Below are 19,994 nucleotides of genomic sequence, written 5' to 3' on the forward strand. Positions count from 1 at the left end.
TTTTGAAAATAAAGACTGTGAAGTTGACGACCTTTTTATTTGAGAAGAACTGATAAAAGTACCTTCTGAAAGAGCAGCCCTGGCTTGTTTGCAGTTTGTATATCTTAGTATGGAATTTGAAAGTGAAATGCTGTGACTTTAAGCCCAGCATCACAGCCACTAGAGCATGGACCTGCAGTCATAAATCAAGCACTGACAGATAAACAAAAAGGCCATATCGATGAAAATGCCTTCAAATGGAGAATTCATAATTACCTCAGGTTCCCTTTGGAAAATAACAACACGTCCCCCCTTGTCCCCAGTTGCCAGAAGTTCTCCCGTCTGGTTGAACTCAACTGTTGAAATGATATCAGCTGAAAAGAAAAGAAAAAGAAAAAATAATAATTAATTATGTATTCCTATTGATCAGTTTAATAGCTTCATTACTTAGGATTTGAAAATTATACTTGAAGTTTGTAATAAATGAGTCCTGAATACACAAAGTGAAATGCTCCCAACACAGCTCATTAACAAAAGAGGGTAATGAGTGGTGAATAACTAGGAACATATTTAGCAGTACCATCACTTTAATTAACTGCTCCTAAAAGGAGTCACATCTAAATTCTGCATTTACAGTATGCATCTCTATAATACAGTTTAGCAGTTCAATTTGCATGTGAATGAAATATAGATAGCTTTTATACCTTCTGCAGATGCCCCATAGGATGGACGGGTGGAGACGCATTACATACCTTGCTAGGATGCCATAATGGAAGGATGGACTAAGTGTGGGCAATACCTGGCTGGGCAGCCTTATGATTACTGTTCTGAGTGGGATGCCCGAAGGCTACTGGAAATCAGTAAAAGAGTATGACAGGGAACAGTTCATCCCTCATTATAATAGGTGGCAGTGTCCCTCACATAGAGTTCCAGTTTGGTCACCTGCAGGACTGCATGGGAGTTGGTCCGGAATTGCAGCCCTGTATGGGTCCCTGGCAGACGATAGAGGGCACTGCCAGGGGAGGACCCCCATGACTTTCTTATGACCCAGAAGTACTTAAAACTGGCAACATCATGTCACTAGAAGAGTTCCCAGATCCAGCATAAAAAACAGCCCACTGAAACACATGGATGAGTCAGAGTCGGGAGGCAGTGGGGCTATGCTCTTGGAGAAGAGAAGGAGAGAAAACTTAAAGACTGTATATAGGCTGTAATTGTAATTGTATCATGCTGTCTGAATTAAAAATCCTTAAAATTGCACCCAGAATTGTGTCGGGGTGGTGCCCCTTACTATCTACACTTCATATTAAAGATGGGTAACATAATTAATGAAATTCGAAGGTTTGAACATGCATGTTATGTGGCTATTCCACCCTGTTTTTAAACTCACCACAAAGTAGCTCTGTTTTGTTTTATTCTGTATAATTCTACAACTAATATGTTTTTTCATACCCACAGGATGTTGGACATTTACAGCTTTAGATTCCTGATGGTATGAGTTGCCATTGTTAAATATTGTTTTGATCTTACTGGCCTCCAAAATGACTGCATGCATTCTCCCTTAATTCAGTTCAGGTTAACTGGAAGCCAGAGGCTATCCTGACAGGTAGGAAACAGCCCTGGACAGGACACCAGTTAATAGCAGTACCCACACACATATGCACACACTTTTTTTAGAGATGTGAGAGGAAAACCCATGCAGACACAAGAACAACATGCAAATGCTGATCAGAAAATGACTGGGTGTGGGATTACAACCCAGCACGGTGGATTTGTGAAACAGCCATGATAGCCATGACTTGGGAGTTAAGACTAGTTACTGTAGATTCAGATTTTTTCTGAAAGAAATGGATATTTTGTGGGTAATCAAAGAATTAATTATAGGATAAAAAAGTAATTCAATGAGCCCTTGTAGCCTCATAATAATAAGCCTGGCTCTTTGTAATGCGAGAATTTTTCCAGTTTGCCTACTACAATACAGTATATATGTACTGTATGTGTAAGTTAATATATGCTGCAAGATCTAATGACATAGTAAACTCGTCATTAGATACGGGGGTCTTCCCAGACTGTCTTAAGACTGCTGTAGTTAAACCTCCTACTCAAGAAAAATAATCTTGACCCCTCTGCTTCTGAAAATTTTAGACCCATTTCTAACTTGCCTTTCTTAAGTAAAATTTTAGAGAAGGCGGTCATTATACAGTTAAATGACCACCTCAATAAACATGCTATTCTTGATAAGTTTCAGTCGGGTTTTAGAACAAATCACAGTACAGAAACTGCACTCATTAAAGTAGTAAATGACTTGCGGGTAAATGCAGAAAGAGTCCATTTTTCTGTTCTCATCCTCTTAGATCTGAGTGCCGCATTTGACACTATTGATTCCAATATTCATAGAAATCGCCTTAGTCAATGGGTGGGCCTCTCTGGCAGTGTCTTAAATTGGTTTGAATCCTACCTGGCAGGTAGAAAATTCTTTGTTAGTTGTGGCAATTACAACTCAAAGACACATGATATTCTATATGGTGTTCCACAAGGCTCTATCCTGAGTCTGCTGCTCTTTTCGATTTACATGCTTCCGTTAGGTCAGATTATCTTGGGGCATAACATGAATTACCACAGCTATGCTGATGACATGCAGCTGTATTTATCAATAGCGCCTGATGACCCCGACTCTGTTGTTTCACTAACACAATGTCTTACTTGTGTTTCTAAATGGATGAATAGTAATTTTCTCAAGCTAAATAAAGAGAAAACTGAAATTTTAGTGATTGGCAATAATGGATATAATGAGGTTATTAGAAATAAACTTGATGCATTAGGATTAAAAGTCAAGACGGAGGTAAAGAATTTAGGGGTAACTGTTGACTGTAACCTGAATTTTAAATCGCATATTAATCAGATCACTAGGACAGCATTTTTTCACTTAAGAAATACAGCAAAAGTTAGACCTGTTATATCATTGAAAGATGCTGAGAAATTAGTTAACGCTTTTGTTTTCAGTCGACTAGATTACTGTAAGACACTGCTCTCAGGACTACCCAAAAAAGACATAAATCGTTTGCAACTAGTGTAGAATGTAGCTGCTAGAATCCTAACTAAGAAATGAAAATCCGAGCACATTTCTCCAGTTTTGATGTCACTGCACTGGTTACCTGTGTCATTCAGACTTGACTTTAAAATACTGCTTTTGGTTTACAAAGCCTTAAATAATGTCGCTCCATCTTATATATCAGAATGTCTGACACCTTATATTCCAAATCGTAACCTTAGATCCTCAAATGAGTGTCTGCTTAGAATTCCAAGAGCTAAACTTAAAAGAAGTGGTGAGGCGGCCTTCTGCTGTTATGCACCTAAAATCTGGAATAGCCTGCCAATAGGAATTTGCCTGGCTAATACAGTGGAGCACTTTAAAAAACTGCTGAAAACACATTACTTTAACATGGCTTTCTCATAACTTTATTTTAGTTTAATCCTGATGCTCTATATATTCAATTAATTATCATAACTATTCTGTTTCTTTTCCCGGTTTTCTGTGGTGGCGACCTGCGCCACCACCACCTAATCAAAGCACCATGATGTTCCTACATTGATGGATTAAAAGCCAGAAGTCTACATGACCATCATCATCAAGTCCTTCCATGAGAACCCTAAATACAAAGAGGACTGTTCATTTATGTTAGGTAGAATGCCCAGAGGGGGCTGGGTGGTCTCATGGTCTGGAAACCCTAAAGATTTTATTTTTTTTCTCCAGCTTGTCTGGAGTTTTTTTGTTTTTTCTGTCCTCCCTGGCCATCGGACCTTACTCTTATTCTATGTTAATTTGTGTTCTCTTAATCCTTATTTTGCCTTTTTTTCTCTTTCTTCATCATGTAAAGCCCTTTGAGCTACATTATTTGTATGAAAATGTGCTATATAAATAAATGTTGTTGTTTCTTTGTTTATATATATATATATATATATATATATATATATATATATTGGGTGAGTCAAAATTATGTTAACATTTGAATGGCGGAAACAATTTATTCACAAAACATCATATGTGCAACATGATTTACAGGAATGTCTCAACCTGTTCGCTATCATGTTCAACACACGTACCATATGTGGCACATATATTTTCCTCAACAAATTGTATATACCGTATATACTCACAGGTAAGTTCTCCCATGAATAAGTCTGGACTTGATTTTACAGTATAATTTCTGGTATTTAATAATGTCGGTTGTATAAGTCGAATACGGAAAACACACGCTATTGGTCCAAGAGATTATGATATGCTAATGCCCACCTGAGAGAGTAACCATAGAGCACTGCCTTTTTTTTCTATGTATTGTGCCTACGTGACCACACTGTGATACCCAAACTATTCAGAAGCAACGTTTGCACTGATTTGTGTTTTTTGTATCTCACACCTTCAAACACCTTTATCGTAAGGGCATCCCTTATCTACGATGGAGTGTCTGATCAGAATAAAATATGAAGCTGGTTTTAAATTAAACGTTGTTGAAGTAGCGAAAGAAATTGGTAACTGTGCTGTTGCAACAAAATTCGATGCGTCTGAGAAACTAATGCGAGATTGGAGGAGGCAAGAAGTTAAAAAAAAATGTGTCACATTTTTGAATGGGCGTATAAGTCGAGGTCTGATTTTATGATCGATTTTTCGGGTTTCAAGATCCGACTATATATGAGTATACACAGTAAATATATACATAGCAGTACCATTAGTGTTAACATAATTTTATGCATGGGAATGACTTAACCTTTTCAGCTGGCAGATTTCAGATAAATGGCAAAGGATTAATTTCCTCAGAATCTAACAAAAGCATCTCACTTGTACCGTGTTAAATTTTAAAGTTAGCATTCCTATAAAGTAAAAACATAACCTTAAACAAAAGAGGCATGGTGGTGCAGCCGTTACAGCTGGTGATTCAGGGCTCGTTGTGATCGACTGGGAATGTTTTTTTGTCTTGTGCCTTGGTTAGTCTGTGGCCTAGTGACACCAAACTGTATTAAGAGGGTTAGGGAAAGAATGGCTAGAAGCTTAGAAATGAGAGCAGCCCTTTATGTGCATCTTAATCAATTAGCTAACCAAGAACTCAGCCAACTTGTTATCTCGTTTAGTCATATCCCAAATAACTATAGGGTCTCAGACTGAAAGAACATGGCCAGGTAGTTTGTTCTAACTAACCTACAAGAACTGAATTACATTTTCTGTTTTCAATACACTTCCCCTCACATCTTTACCAACATGCTTGAGTTTTGGCTACATTTTCTCCAATGCCTTAGAGGGCTTCTATTTATTCATCTAATCAAATAAAGTAGTAAATTAATTGAGATCTTGCCTGGAACCAATACCACAAGGCCCAGTTGGAGCCTTCAGAACATTAGCTGGCTGCTCATGGATGGATCTCTTAGGACTAAAATGCCTCCTGCTATGGCTCACTTATTCTATGTATTGTATAACTAGAATGTTCAACTGAAAAACAGCAAAGCTTTGGATAAGTATTATACAATTCTCATTTCAAAAATATACAATGATAAATCATAAAGGAGCAGTTGTATTTACATAAAACTACACAAGAATAAAAAGGCCAATAAATGTAAACAATTATAAAATAAAAATAAATAAAAACCTGAATATCCAACCAAGTCATTTCTTTCCCATGTAAAAAGCATTAAGTAAATACATTATATTTGACACCTGCCTTTATAAAAGAAACGATTTTGCATCTGTCATGTGCAAGTTAAAAATATTCAACCATAAAAATACAACGAAATGCTATCAGTCATGTATTTGATAAGAAGAAAATCCAGTCCAAGTGTGACTTCTTAGGGCAGCCAGCATAATCAATCAAAGGGAACCTGCAAACATTTCTACACTATTTCCTTCTGGAATATTCTTTGTCTCATCCATCATTTCCTCAGTCTGGTACACTCTGAATATACTCTCTGTATGCTGCTCTTGAGAACTTCCATTGCGGCAGAGAGATTGGCAGTATGCCAGATGTCCTCCCACCACCTCCAGAAATTCTAAATGCAGTCTGCTGGAAAATGGGCATCTCTCTCTCTCTCTCTCTCTCTCTCTTGCTCCATCTCTGCACATTAAACTGGCAAAGGATCTTGACCCTGCTATATTTGCTCAGAAAATACAGTACATTCTGCTGTACTCGCAGCAATACCGAACTGCGGCCTTGACCGCCACTGCATCTGCTTTGATGGCAGCCTGCTAAATAGAAGCACTTGGTGTGGATCAGACAGGGCCAGCCCTGCAGCTAACTCAATTACTTGACTGCATTAATGTGCACCCTGCCTTTTTTTTCCCCAGTATTAAAGGCTGACTTAAGCAGTGAAACCATTTCCATAATGCGACCTATAAATTACACGCTTAAACTCACAATACAAATAATCTGAAAAAGCTGGCAGGATGAGAGCTAGTCACAGCAATTCTTTCATTCGCCTATACAAATCTAAGGGCAGATGCCAACCCACAGTCTATGCTGGCATTGCAAAGGAAGGGCTTATTTACTGAGCACTTACTGCATAGGGTACTGTTTACTCAGTGTTGGCCCTTGGGGATGCACACTGACTGCTGGTTATCCACTTGTGTTATCAGATTGAGATTCCTACATTTAATTGATCTTGTTCAGCCAATGTAGTGTCTGTGCTATTGGTTTAAACTTTACAAAGAAATATAAGATGGGTATAAAAGACATTTATGCACCAAAATAAAGGTTTCTGCACATTTAAAAATATTGACCTATTTTAGATAATCATATCCTGAATGATGTGATTGACTGTGAATGAATTTCATTTATATCTAGGTCTGATGATTAGTAAAGGAAACAGTTAAAATGAAGAACTTAATACACAACAGAATAGCAGTAAAGAGAAATTTAAATGAATAACAAATACATTTTGAGCAATTTGCAAACCTTGCACCCCTGGAAAATTCTATCTATCTATCTATCTATCTATCTATCTATCTATCTATCTATCTATCTATCTATCTATCTATCTATCTATCTATCTATCTGTCTGTCTGTCTGTCTGTCTGTCTGTCTGTCTGTCTGTCTGTCTGTCTGTCTGTCTGTCTGTCTGTCTGTCTATCTATCTATCTATCTATCTATCTATCTATCTATCTATCTATCTGACTGTAAGTTGTCATCTTGCAAAGGAGCAATCTTGAGCAGATCAGACAAGAACTGGCACTTGATTAATGAAAGGCCCAAAATGTACCATCCTTTAATAAAGGGAGGCAGTACTGCAGAGAGAAAGAGGTCAGTGCTGTGAGTGAGGCAGTAGAGGAGGGAGAGGTACTATTTAGTGGTATTAGATTAGCATGTGTGTAAGCCACCTACCATACTGACAGGGTTTAAATTCTGTGTATTGTAATGGATAGATCGACGACACAGCCAGGATGGACTGCCCTTCCTTGCCTTGCCAGGAGGCCAAAACAATGAATGGCACAGAAGGAAAAAGCAACAGGACTGGCATCCCAGCCGCCGTGGTTAGGAATCACATACCCAGCTGGGATATCATTCTGAAGGATGGACAAAATGGATGGAGCATCCTGACAGAAATAAGTAATGGATTCTTTCCTGATCTGGAGACCACATATATTGGACAATGGGAGACTGTCTCCCACATGCAGGTTATTCCCCCATACACTAGGTGGCAGCATCCCTTATGGCAAACTGTGGGATTGAATCCCGCAGGGCAGGATGGGAGTTGCAGTCCCATAAGACTGACCTGTTGGGTTCTGTAAGGACTGCCAGGGCAAGCTATTGGGAACTCAAGGCTCAGGTTCTGCTTGACTCGTGTTTTCTAGAAATGAACGTCTGGCAAAGGAAATACTTTTGGGTTGGAGCTTAAAAGTAAGCCTTCTACCTCACCCGGGGAGTCACAAATGGGGAGGAGATGGACAACAGTCACCTGAGAGGAGTGGAGAAAGAAAGAGAGAGAAAAGGACTGTGCTGTATGAAAGAACCCTGTTAAAGGTACATTTCAATAAAAATACTTGTGGAGTACTCTGTGGAGTTGTGTCTGGGGTTTGGTGGTGTCCCCTAGTGCGCAACAGTATTCATACACAGGGTTCAATAAATTTCCCACTTTGTCTTGTTCTGTTACACTGAATTCTACTCATTATTTATCCCTCCCTCATATATGTTTTATTTTACAACATACACAGCTGTTTTGATATCTATGGGTGCGCTGGTATGAGGTCAGAAGTGGAGAGATGCCACCAGGACACTCTATGAGATGCCAGATTCAATTCCAGGTGGTAAACAAAGAGTTAACAGAGACTAAGGGTGAACCTGATCATGATTTTTTTTACAGTGCTATAAAAAGTAATTCACCTTGTACTAATAGCTTCTATTATAAAACTAAGTGTAGCATAACTACAGCGCTGACTTGCAAGGAGCTGGCTCAGTTAAATGCAATTATGAAGACTCAAGGATATCTTGAAATATAATTATTGCTTGACAGCAGTGGAGGAACATGAATGGCAGAGGAATATGTCACTAATCCTTTAAATGTAATACAGCCGCAAGGCACAGGATAATATTACTGTCATTATTTTGCAAGATGAAGAAAATAATTGTTGAAATAATAACTAAATAAACTGTATCTCTCTGAGGTGCCTGTTCAAATAAAGACAGCATGCCAAGTTACCTAATAATTCATTACATTTATATACTGTCCTTCACAGACAGAAAGTGGAATAGTTTGAGCTGTATCTCTTATAACACTTCAAATGGTACCTACAGAATAACCAAATTTAATAAAGTAACACAGATCATAAGCCAACCAGTATAAGAAAGCAATATGACACCCTTTCTTCATTAAAGTTTCTATCCTAATACTACAAGCAGCTTATTTTTAAAACCAAAGCTGGTTATAACCTTAGAGGAATCCATCTAAGCCTGGCATTGCCAAAGGACCCATAGTAAAAAATCTTGAATGACTTGAATAATTTTGTAAGGACAAAGAAGACATAATGAAGAATTATGAAAAAAATGAAGTGAATTGGCATCAACATGCCGAGTTTAAAACCACGAAGTCAGAATTGTGAAACGTCTTACAGTAGACAAAATGTGAGTCAAGGTCTTAAGGGAAAACAAGGCTGAAACTGAAACAAAACTATCTTTGATTGTGACATCTTGACACTAACTAATGCTAAAAAAAAGTTTTCTTTAATGTGCTTCTGATCCAACTGAAAGTGATTGTGAGAGCAGTACGCCACTGTTTTATACCAGAAACGAGGTGGCAACAGGAAAGGAAAGTGTGTCTTGACAGCCGTTTTCTAAAAAATGGCGATGAACAAGATGGTATCGTGAAGAACAAAAATATAACATTAAAACAAATCTACTAATCTTCAAGCAAAACAAAAACAGAAGATGGGGGGGGGAAACTGAAATCTGCATGATTAAAGGATTACATTCTCCACAAACAAACTTAAAGTCTTATGAAGTGCTAAACCTACCATTTTAATAAAGAAATAAGTATTTTTGAGGAAATTATAACTTTAAAAATAAAAAAACAGGAAAAAAGGCCCACTGGCCAATACCAGGCTATCCTTGTCTCCTATGTTTATCAGATCATCAGGGACTGCTGTAACTAATGCTTAAAAGGACAGCAAAGGTTAAAAATCCCCTAAAACCTACTTATTCCCAGCAGTTATTGCATCATTCTGTTAAAGTGTGTGGGGTTGGGGTCTAACAAACAAATAGGATATACCCCAGTTTTTGTGCATTTATCTTTGCTGAAAAAGTATACAACAGTTTACATTTTTGTCACCTGGTCCAGGCTGCTAAAAGCCTTTCACTTAGTTGTTGAACTATAGCTTCTGCTATTCTCTTTAAATGTAAAATACAATTTATTTTGTAAAAACATACATATTATGACCAACTAGCATGTAAAGATATCTCTCTATTATAAAAAAAAATTCTGGAGAGAAACAGTAGGGCGTCGAGACGTGATCTTCACGTTAAGATCAGGAAGACAGTTACAAGCCCTTCGAGGACCTTAAACATGAGACATTGTGCCAAGAGATTGACCCAGGACCGTCTCGCGATGACATAGAACATGAGATTCTTGCAAGACACACCCTACTTATAATCAATATCAAATAAGACAACAGGGCATCAAACATTCAGTCTTGTGAAGGATTTGAGGACATACAAATCCAGGGTCTCAGCGCATATAAAGCATATAAGGATAATATGTTATAAAACAAACGTCAACGACTAAGCGAAGAAGAAAGCAGCACGGAAAAAAGAGACTCAAAAGCGTTGGAGAGAAAAAAGAGCAAAAAAGAAAAAATAATCTAGGTGCAAATTCAGAAAATAAGGAAAGTAATTATGAGCCCGTAACAAGTGGAGTTGAAACAAAGCACGTCCAATTGGGCTCAGAATTAAAAGACAGAGTAAAAGGCAAAGTAGAACTTCATAAACTCGTTCACAAACGTTGGCGCTATACACATGCAGAGCAGATTATGAAAGCAGTGGAATTCGAAAGGCTCAAAAAAAAAAACGTATGCGTGATACAAATGTGGAGAAAGTTAAAGAATATGAAAGTAGGAAAATTAGAAAGTATAAAAAAAGAAAGTAAAGATTGCAGTAGCGCAAACAAACTGAAATTATTACTCAAAAAAGGGAAAATAATCACCACGGACCAGGTGTCATCAAAAAAAAAGCAGGACAAAGCGAGCTCAGAAATAAAAGACAGAGTAGAAAACAAAGTAAAACATCATAAAGAGGTTACAAAACAAAGGGGCCAAGCACATGTAGAGCAGGTTAGAGATAATGAAAACTGGAATTCAAAAGACTCAAAAAAAACGTAGGCACGAAACACATGCAGAGCAAGATACAGAATATGAAAGCAGAAAAAAACAACAGTGTCAAATAAAGAAAGTAAACATCGCATTAGCGCAAAAAAAAAGAGAAATTATTACTCGGAGAAATAACTAAAAGGCGAATAGAGATTGAATATATGGACATAGGTGATATGTCAGAAGTATGTAAATATTGTAAGGCTTTGAAGTTTACCTCACATGCATTTATTGGTTACTTTGCAAAAAAAATTATTAACTGCTGATGATGTAGATCGCTTTGTCTGTGCTGAAATTCCAAACAGAGAAACCTAACCTGAATTATGGTACAAAGTTATTAAACACGTCTCACTGACCTCATTTAAAAGATTCAGCATATTGGGACTCGAAAGATTCCAAATATTGTTTTTACATAAGTTCTGAAATAAATGTGAATCTAATGAAATAGCAACAATTCAAAGAAAAAAAAATCTTAAAAGTGTGTATCCGGAAAACCAAACACGGGGGTTGGCGAGCGAAGCGAGCAGGGAGCAAAGCTCCCTAGTAGAAAATAAAAATATAGTATTGTTGTGGCTAAATCAATGCAAACCACTATGGTGCAACTTCAAATCCTGTTTTTGCCTCAATGTTTGACCCTGAGCAGGTCACTTCCTGTGCTCAAAAACATCATCTGCAATCACCATAAGCATTTCTTGCCTTGCATTTCCTCCGTCATTCTTTATTTACACAGATTGTTGTAGACACATGAAACGCATATATTTCAACTGTGTTCTGCTAAACCACACATTTGCAAGACAAAAGCAGGCTATTAGCGCAGTGATAAAGAGCTACAAGTTTCTTGGTGTATGTCAAATCTAAGGAGGTCAGGGACAACAAAAAAAATTGTAAGCTTCAGGGATTCTAGTGTTAAAGACAATGTTGAAGGACTGCTGAATAACATATGTTTTATTAGTAACTGTACCAAATAATTTATGTTGTATTTTTTCAATGGTAAAGTATGTTGTGAAAGTTATATGTATTAAATACATACATACATTCTGGGAGTAACTGCAAGCAAAAAAAACAAAAACAACAAAACACACTTCTCAAAAACGGGCAATGAATCAATTATATACTGTAAATACTGATGAAATTATGCTATTTTGTTTGGGTGTTTTCCGAACATATGTGCCCCATAGGCCTATTAGCTGGTTAAAGCAATGGGAAGATATTACATGATTTGAATACGAAAATGACTTAAAAATTCAGTTTAGGTTCAAGGAAACTGCTACCTGTCCAGGGAGCATTAAATGCAGGTTGAGGACCAATTCAAGATTAGCCACCAGCCCAATGTAGAACAATCCGACAAAAGGCCAATTTACAGGTGCCAAAAAACTTGACAAACACGTTACAGGAATGCGAAAGGAAAATCCAAAGAGATGGGGAGAATGTGTAAACTCTACATAGCAATAGCAAGGACTGGGATTTATCTCCTGGAATCATTGCGCTATGAGGCAGAAGCACTAATTTAATTCAATTTACTTTATATTTGTATAGCATTCTTCACAGAATGCAAGAACAGGGTGCTTTGGCAAGTTCTCAGGCAAAACCCAAGTATAAATTTTACAAATTGCTAAATGCAGAATTTGCACACATTACGACACAGATTTGTTTAAACACACAAGAAAACACAGTAGTTTGAAGCTGATTAACACAAATGGAAACCAACAATATCAGTCAATTAATCAACTGTTGAACTATGGCCAGTCACAGTCATGGAGAACAAGGACAACAAGCTGCCCACCCCCTACTGAGCATTCTATAGTAAATTCTCTATACGGCTGTCCAGTCTGATGATGGACTACAGGCACTAATCACTGCATCACAATACTGAGGCTACATACAGATATTCTGCACAAATAGAGTCACACTTTTGGCAAGTAAATTCAATTTTATTGCCCTTCACCCACACCTTATTTATGATTCAGCCCCAACTCTGTAAAGGGGTAGAGCTTTCCAAGTTCTCAAATGATTATAGACAAAAATCTATAACTTTATCAACAGTGATAAAATGAATGTTACATTTATATCGGAATAATTATGTACTTTAAATTCAGGTTTCATTTGTAAGGGACTATACTATTTAATGATTAACTAATTTACTTCTGCTCATCTTCTAGCATCTCTTTTGTTTATTGCAATTTGAAAAATGCAATACATTGTATAAAGTTGTGGTGTTGAGTGCCAGAGGTTGGGAGCATGCACTGATACAGCACAAGGAAATAATGTTAACCTGAGTCTGATGTAATAAAGGATGTGCACATCAGAATTTCACTGTACTCTGTACATGTGATAACACTACTGCTGCTGCTGCTACCACTAAAGATGTCTGCAAGAAACATTGTTGATGATGGTTCTCAACTGACACCAATGATGACGATAATGAAATCAATAGATTAAAACTGTCAAGTCTCTGAATTAAATACCCTTTGTGGAATCTGATCCAATCAATAGAGATTTGTCTTCTTAATCAGCAGCCAGCCAGTTGTGGTGCCCACACTTGAGAATATCGCAGAACACAGGCTTGCTGGCCATTTCCTCATATTTTACTTGATATACTGTAGTACCCCTCCTGGTGGGGGGAACTCTCAAATAATTTTACACATCAAAGCCATCAATGAGAGCATTCTATAAACATCGGGAGAAAATCATCTTTAATCAAACAAAGAAATTAACTTTGAAATTATCCCATACTCATTTACAATGCATTGTCTGTCAAAATTTCAACTTTTGAAATTTCAACCAGTGGTACTCAGAAGCTCAGATTTTTAGGCACAGTTGATTTCATCATGCTTTGTCAAAGAGTATTTCATGCTCGTGTGACAGGCCCCCATCTGGCTCTGCTGAGTTGTCCCTTTGGGTTAAGCCTTACCATTTCTCATGGGCAGCCTAACACTTTTTTTGGATGTACATTTTCCTTAGGACATACTGTAAGTAAGGCCACTTCAAAAGTGAAGTGAAATCACACTGGTGCCTGAAGTGTCATGCTAAATTATCCCATGACATTATCCAAGCAATGAAATCATGATATACTATCAAATACGATACAAAAAAGTCTTCTGATAATACATTATGGAAAATGCAAAACCAGTCCACATATTGACTACCAAACGGTCAAAGGGCAGGCAATTTAACAGAACAAGGCAGTGATCATGCAGACCTGACTTCTCTGAGGGGGTCACATTACTTACTTAGCCTCACTGATGGGCTTTTTGACATTAAGGCATATGTCACTCCTTCTGTAATGTGGCAATAAGCTATGCTTGACTAAACCTGTCAACCATGTTACAGCTATCAAATGCAAAGAGCAGTTTCAGTGTGAATCATGTCTGCTAGTGACCCCAAAATTTAATTACACAAAACTTAAGTGCAGCCCCGAAAGCAATCAATCAGACAGAAGAATTAGCAGCACAAAAGGAATCCTCCAGCTCTGTACAACAATAACCAAAAAAAATCTGTCTCAGTTAAAAATGGTGAGCTTAGTGATGTGCTTGCAAAAATGAGCAAAATGTACAATTTTAGCTGAAGAGCAATCTGGGATTTGGATCTGGTCGATCTGAGCAATGCTTCTGATTTTAAATGATGCAGTACACCTTGAGACCATATGAAAGAAAGTGGGGTTAGTATGTTGAAATGATCACAATTCAGGTTTAATTAAAAAAAAAAAAAATCCAATATTTTGCAGCCCCTGTGGTGGCATGGATGAAATCACCACATGCTGTATTCGTAATATAAATCGCACGTGTGCTTTTCTAATTACCCAACACAACACTTTGCAGATGGAAGAATATGGCCTCAGGGACACTATTTGAATTCCGCAGCCATGCAACACTACGCTGCTGCTTTATTCCCTAATGCAGTGCTATTGTCATGCTGTTTACTGTATTGGAAGACTGCATGTGAGACTTTGGTTATTTTAATCGACCCTCTGGGCTACAGGAAAGGCCCACTGACTGACCAAAATTACCTCCTGTAGCTATCCAGCCATATAGCCAAGAAAAGCACTCATTTTATATGAGGCCTAAACAGGAGCAAGATCATATATTAGACCTGAAATTCTTCTGTACTGAAACATGTGATCAGGGAGAAGCTTTGCTAATCAGCACATTTTACTGATGTCATAACAGCAAGCTGGCAGCACTGAAAACAGCATACTCCATTGTTGAGGAGGTGGGCTGCTGTCTGTCCCCAGATTTTTATGTGCTGTAGCTTTTTCCAACATAAAATATACGTAACTAAGCAATCAAATGCATGGGTGTTTGGTTTCCATGGAAATGCAATGATCTACCATTGAATTCATCAATCTGATGTACTCCGTGTCCTGTTGTTTCATGACCACATGTAATGGAATTACCTAAGACATAAAAATCATACTTTGAGAAAACATATGTTTAGAGTCACCACACATAAGCCTTTCTAAACACAATCAGGGTCTTTCTTAAAACGATGTTTTCAAATTTCTCCTGAATCTGTCTTTGCAACCTGCCTTGTTAAACTCTTTGTAACTGTGCACATCTTTAAAATTACAGTACTACAGAAAATATAGCTAGATGACTGAAGACGATAAACCTTATTATGGATGTAGAAGACATCTTAAGGGGTTTACTCAAAGTAATTCTCGTTTCTGAGAAAGGCATTCAAGTGAGTGTTCTCAAAGCAGTCCCCTGCTATACATTACTATGGAAAAGATGTCTTCAAATTATCAGTTCTGGCAAGTGGGGGAAATTGAAAAATGTTTTACTGCTCATATAGAATTCCTTTGCATGCAGTGTCTGAGATATTTCATTGGATTAAATGGGTTTTGGAAACAGATGAATGAGTACCTCATTCTTTTCTTCCACCCATTCATCCCTTTTCTGAACTCCCCCTTAACATTACAAGACTGTGTGGAGCTGGACTCTATTCTGGCAGCATCAGATGTAACCATAGATGAGACGTTAGTCCACACAAGGATACAACTGCATTTATCCATATTGGACCTATTAAGGGTCATCAGCATTTATGTCTTGGAGATGTGGAATGAAAATCAGAGTATCTGAAATAACAATTGATTTAAAATCTGTACCACCATGGCGCATTTCAACTATTAATATATATATAATTTTTAAATAATGGCGCTTTTGCACGTTTAGTGACGTGCTTGGAATTGCACACATTAAAAAGGATTCCAACACTACTCAGACCCCTTTACTTTTTTCACATTTTGTTTTTTGCAGCCTTGTGCTAAAAAAATATAAAATTGTTTACTTCCAACATAAAGCAACAATCAATACCTAATAATGATAAAGTAAAAAACAAGATTTTAGAAATTTTAGAAAGTTTATTAAAAATAAAAAACTCAAACATCAAACTGACACAAGTATTGAGAGCCTTTATTCAGTACTTAGTTGAGGCAGCGATTACAGCCTGGAGTCTTCTTTGTTATGATGTCACTAATTTCACATACTTGGATTTGGGGATTTTATGCCATTCTCATCTGCAGATCCTCTACAAGTTCTGTCAGGTTTGACGGAAACAACTGGAGGACTGCTACTTTCAGATATTTCCAGAGATGTTCGATATTGTTCAAGTACAGGCTCTGGCTGGACAACTCAAGGATACTCCCAAACATGTTTGATTGGGTTCAAGTACAGGATGTAGCTGGGCAATTTGACGACATTCCCAGAGTTGTCCCTAAGCCACTCCTGTGCTGTATTTGCTTTGTGATTAGAGTCAGTGTCCCATTGGAAGTTAAACCTTCGTCCCAGTCTGAGGTCCAGAGTACTGTGGACCAGGCTTTCAATAGGATATCGCTGTACTTTGCTACATTCTTCTTTCCCTCAACCCTGTTCAGTCTCCCAGTCCTTGATACTGAAAAACAACCCGATAGCATGATGCTACCAACACCATACTTCACTGCTGGAATGGTATTGTGCAGGTCATGAACAGTGTATGGTTTCCTCCAGACATTACACTATTTCTGGTTTCATCAGACCGAAGAATCTTATTTCTCACAATCTTCAGTCTTCTTTCTTTGTGCAAACTTCAAGCAGACAACATGTATCTTTTACTGAAGAAAGGTTTCTGTCTGGCCACTCTATCAAAATGCTCAGATCAGAGGAGTGTTGCAATGGTTGTTGTCCTTCTGGAAGTTTCTCCCATTTCCACACAGGTTTGCTGGAGCTCAGCCACAGTATTCTTTGTCACTTCTCTTATAATGGCCATTCTTCCACAATTGCTTAGCTTGGATGGGTGGTTGTGAATGTTCCAAACATCTCTTATGTTAAGAATTATGGAGGCCACTATGCTCTTGGGAACTTTCAATGCTGCAGGAATGTTTGTTTTTCCAACCTTCCTCAGATCTGTGCCTTGGCACAATCCCGTCTCTAAGGTATGCAGGCAATTCCTTTGACGTCATGGCTTGATTTTTGATCTGATACACAATGTCAGGTGTGCGACATTATATAGACAGGTATGTGCCTGTGCTAAACATGTGCAATCAATTAAACTGACCATAGGTGGACTCCAAACAAGATGAAAAAATATCTCAATAATGATCAACAGAATGTGATGCACCTGAGACAAATTTCAAGTGTCATAGCAAATAGTCTAAATATCAATTTCATATTTCAGTTTTTTCATTTTTAATACGTTTGCAAACATTTCTAAATTACCATTTATGCTTTGTCATTTGTATTGCTTAATGCGGGCAGGAAATAATTTAAATATTTGAGCATAAGGATGAAACACAGAAAAAATCTGAAAAAAGTGCTGGAGTCTAAAGACTTACTGCATCCACTGAAAGTCACACTTAAAGGGAAAGCATTTGGTTTAAAGTCCAACCCTTTCAAACTGCCCTGAAAATAATTTGTAAGCAACATTTAGCAAAACACTAACTTGAAATACCCTTTTCTTGGGGAAATTATTTTTTTTATTTGATATACTTTATTAATCCCCTAGAGGAATTTGTCTTTTCGCATGACCTTTGGGGGTCAGATCGCCGCATCAGCCATTGTAAAATGCCCCTGGAGCAATTTTAAGTTAAGGGCCCTGTGCAAGGGCCCAACGGATTAGGAACCCTTTTGGCAGTAACAAGAATTAAACTGGCAACCTTCTAGACACCAACACAGATCCTTAGCTTCAGGGCCACCACTAAAATGTCAAATGCTTTTATTGATTGCTTTGATCTGTAAAGTCACTTGAATGATTGTCCATGTGCAATGTCCTGTATCAAATATTGGAAGAATAATGGGGCAATACGTTTGTCCTGAATAATCTACAGTGTAAATTCCATAGCTTGTTAGCCTCTGATTAAGAAGACAAATCTGTACTGATTGAATCTGATCTTACAAACGATATGTACATTTAAGACCTGACAGTTTCTGTCTATTAAGATTCATTATCTTCACTGTCAAAGAATGTTAAAACTCCACAAAGACACTGAAGAGGAATGTAAATGAACACAGGTTCCTGGAGCTGTGAAGTAGAAGTATTAGGCACTGGACCAGTATGCTGACTTTATTTTTATCACTATTTTGCAGTATTTACAAGGTACAGTAACCAAATTGAGGCAATATAGTGACAGAGTGGATAACATTGCTGCTTAATCCCAGGTCTGTATGGAGTTCTCCCTGTGTTTTTCTTCTACATCCTAAAGACATACAGCATACTGTTGATCATTAGCTAATTGTAAACTGGTCCATTGTTAGTGAGTTGGTAAGTGTGAGTGACCTGCATCCCACTGATTGTTGATTCCTGCCTTGTGTCTAATGCCAGCAGCATGGCCTCCACCTGCTATGGCCCTGGCCTGGATTAGGGAGGCTTTGAAAATGGATGGATGGGTGGGTGGAACATCCAAACCTGTATGGTAGTTTGACTATGATGATGAATTTACTGCACTATAACACTGCAACAATTACTGTTGACACATCACAGGTGGAGTGATGATGCTTTCCTCTTCCTAAAAAGTGTCTGATATGTAATTTAACTCAAAAACACTAATCTATGAGCCAAGCAAACAATCTACTACTCTAATAATAACAGAAATTAGCATTGCAAATACACATATTTAGGAACAAAATGGCAAAGGAAGGCAACTGGAGAGCAATCCTTTAAAGAAATCATGTGGAACAGGATGCGACAACAGACCAAGAAGAATCCAAAATGAGAGGGAAATAAAGATGGCGATTGTATTAATGGAAAGAAAGGACTGCAAGTGAAGTGAAGCAAGTGAAGCTGGGAGCTGATTTAACTTCATTATTGTTCCAGTCAATTTCAAGTTGATTGTAAGGACTTTTCTTGTAATGAACAAAGGTATGAAAAAAAAAATACTCCTCAACAAGCATCTGCCTAGAGTGCAGAAAATTGGAGTGGTTGTTGGGGTAACAGCAACTAGAGGAAAATAATCACTTTTTGCTTATAATACAAATTATAATGTGGCATATAACATTCTCAGTCAAAATCCTTCTCCACCCAACCCCTGACTAACATTTTTCTGGCAGTGTTTGTTTCTGTCTTAAATTTCCAGTGGGGATTTGAACTCTGTGTAGGAAACATTCAGGTCTCTTTTGAGTGCCCATTTGCCAGAGTTCTTTGAACATTCAAACGAAACAGAAGATCAAACCTTTCACTTTGTTCTTCAAAGAAAGGACACTGTGTTGAAATATCTTTACACAAAAAGTATAGCAGATTGTGACCACACAGTGAACTTGCTGGTTATGTAAGTGTGATGATAGCCTTAGACAGGCCTCCTGGATCCTGAACTTACTTACATATATACTGTGACGGATGGCCGGGGCCCATGCCTGGCCAGGACGCCCCTGCAACATATGTACCAGGGGGACAAGGATGGAAAATCCAGTATCTCCCCTGGATGCTAGATGGCAGCCTCCCTGGGTTGCAGCGGTGCCCCAGGGCTTCATGGGGGTGGTAGTTCTGTGCAGCCCTGTTGGGTTCCACAGGCACCACCAGGGGGTGCTGCAGCAGGAGCTGCTGGCTCCTTTTGGGCACTAGTTTCGCCACACCTGGAAATGCAGCCGGATGTCGGTAATCAAGCACCTGGGGCACTTCCGGGTGCCCAGTAAAAGGAGCCTGCAACCACCACTCAGCAGCCAGAGTAGGGTGAAGGAGGACAAGGTTGCCAGGGATGAGTGGTGGTAGA

At 38.1% G+C, this 19,994-nt stretch overlaps 1 protein-coding gene across 2 annotated transcripts in view; it reads right to left on the minus strand.

Moving 5' to 3' along the window:
* LOC114651844 (serine/threonine-protein phosphatase 2A 55 kDa regulatory subunit B gamma isoform) overlaps nucleotides 1–19,994 on the minus strand; it is a 265,474-nt gene that overhangs the window by 132,424 nt on the left and 113,056 nt on the right. For both annotated transcript variants that reach the window (XM_051928221.1, XM_028801862.2), the window contains one exon: nucleotides 256–353. In XM_051928221.1, the coding sequence (XP_051784181.1) occupies nucleotides 256–353 (98 nt within the window). The remainder of the gene's footprint in view (nucleotides 1–255; nucleotides 354–19,994) is intronic.

This window comes from Erpetoichthys calabaricus, chromosome 5 (genome assembly GCF_900747795.2).
Source record: "Erpetoichthys calabaricus chromosome 5, fErpCal1.3, whole genome shotgun sequence".
In the NCBI taxonomy this organism is placed as follows: Eukaryota; Metazoa; Chordata; class Cladistia; order Polypteriformes; family Polypteridae; genus Erpetoichthys; species Erpetoichthys calabaricus.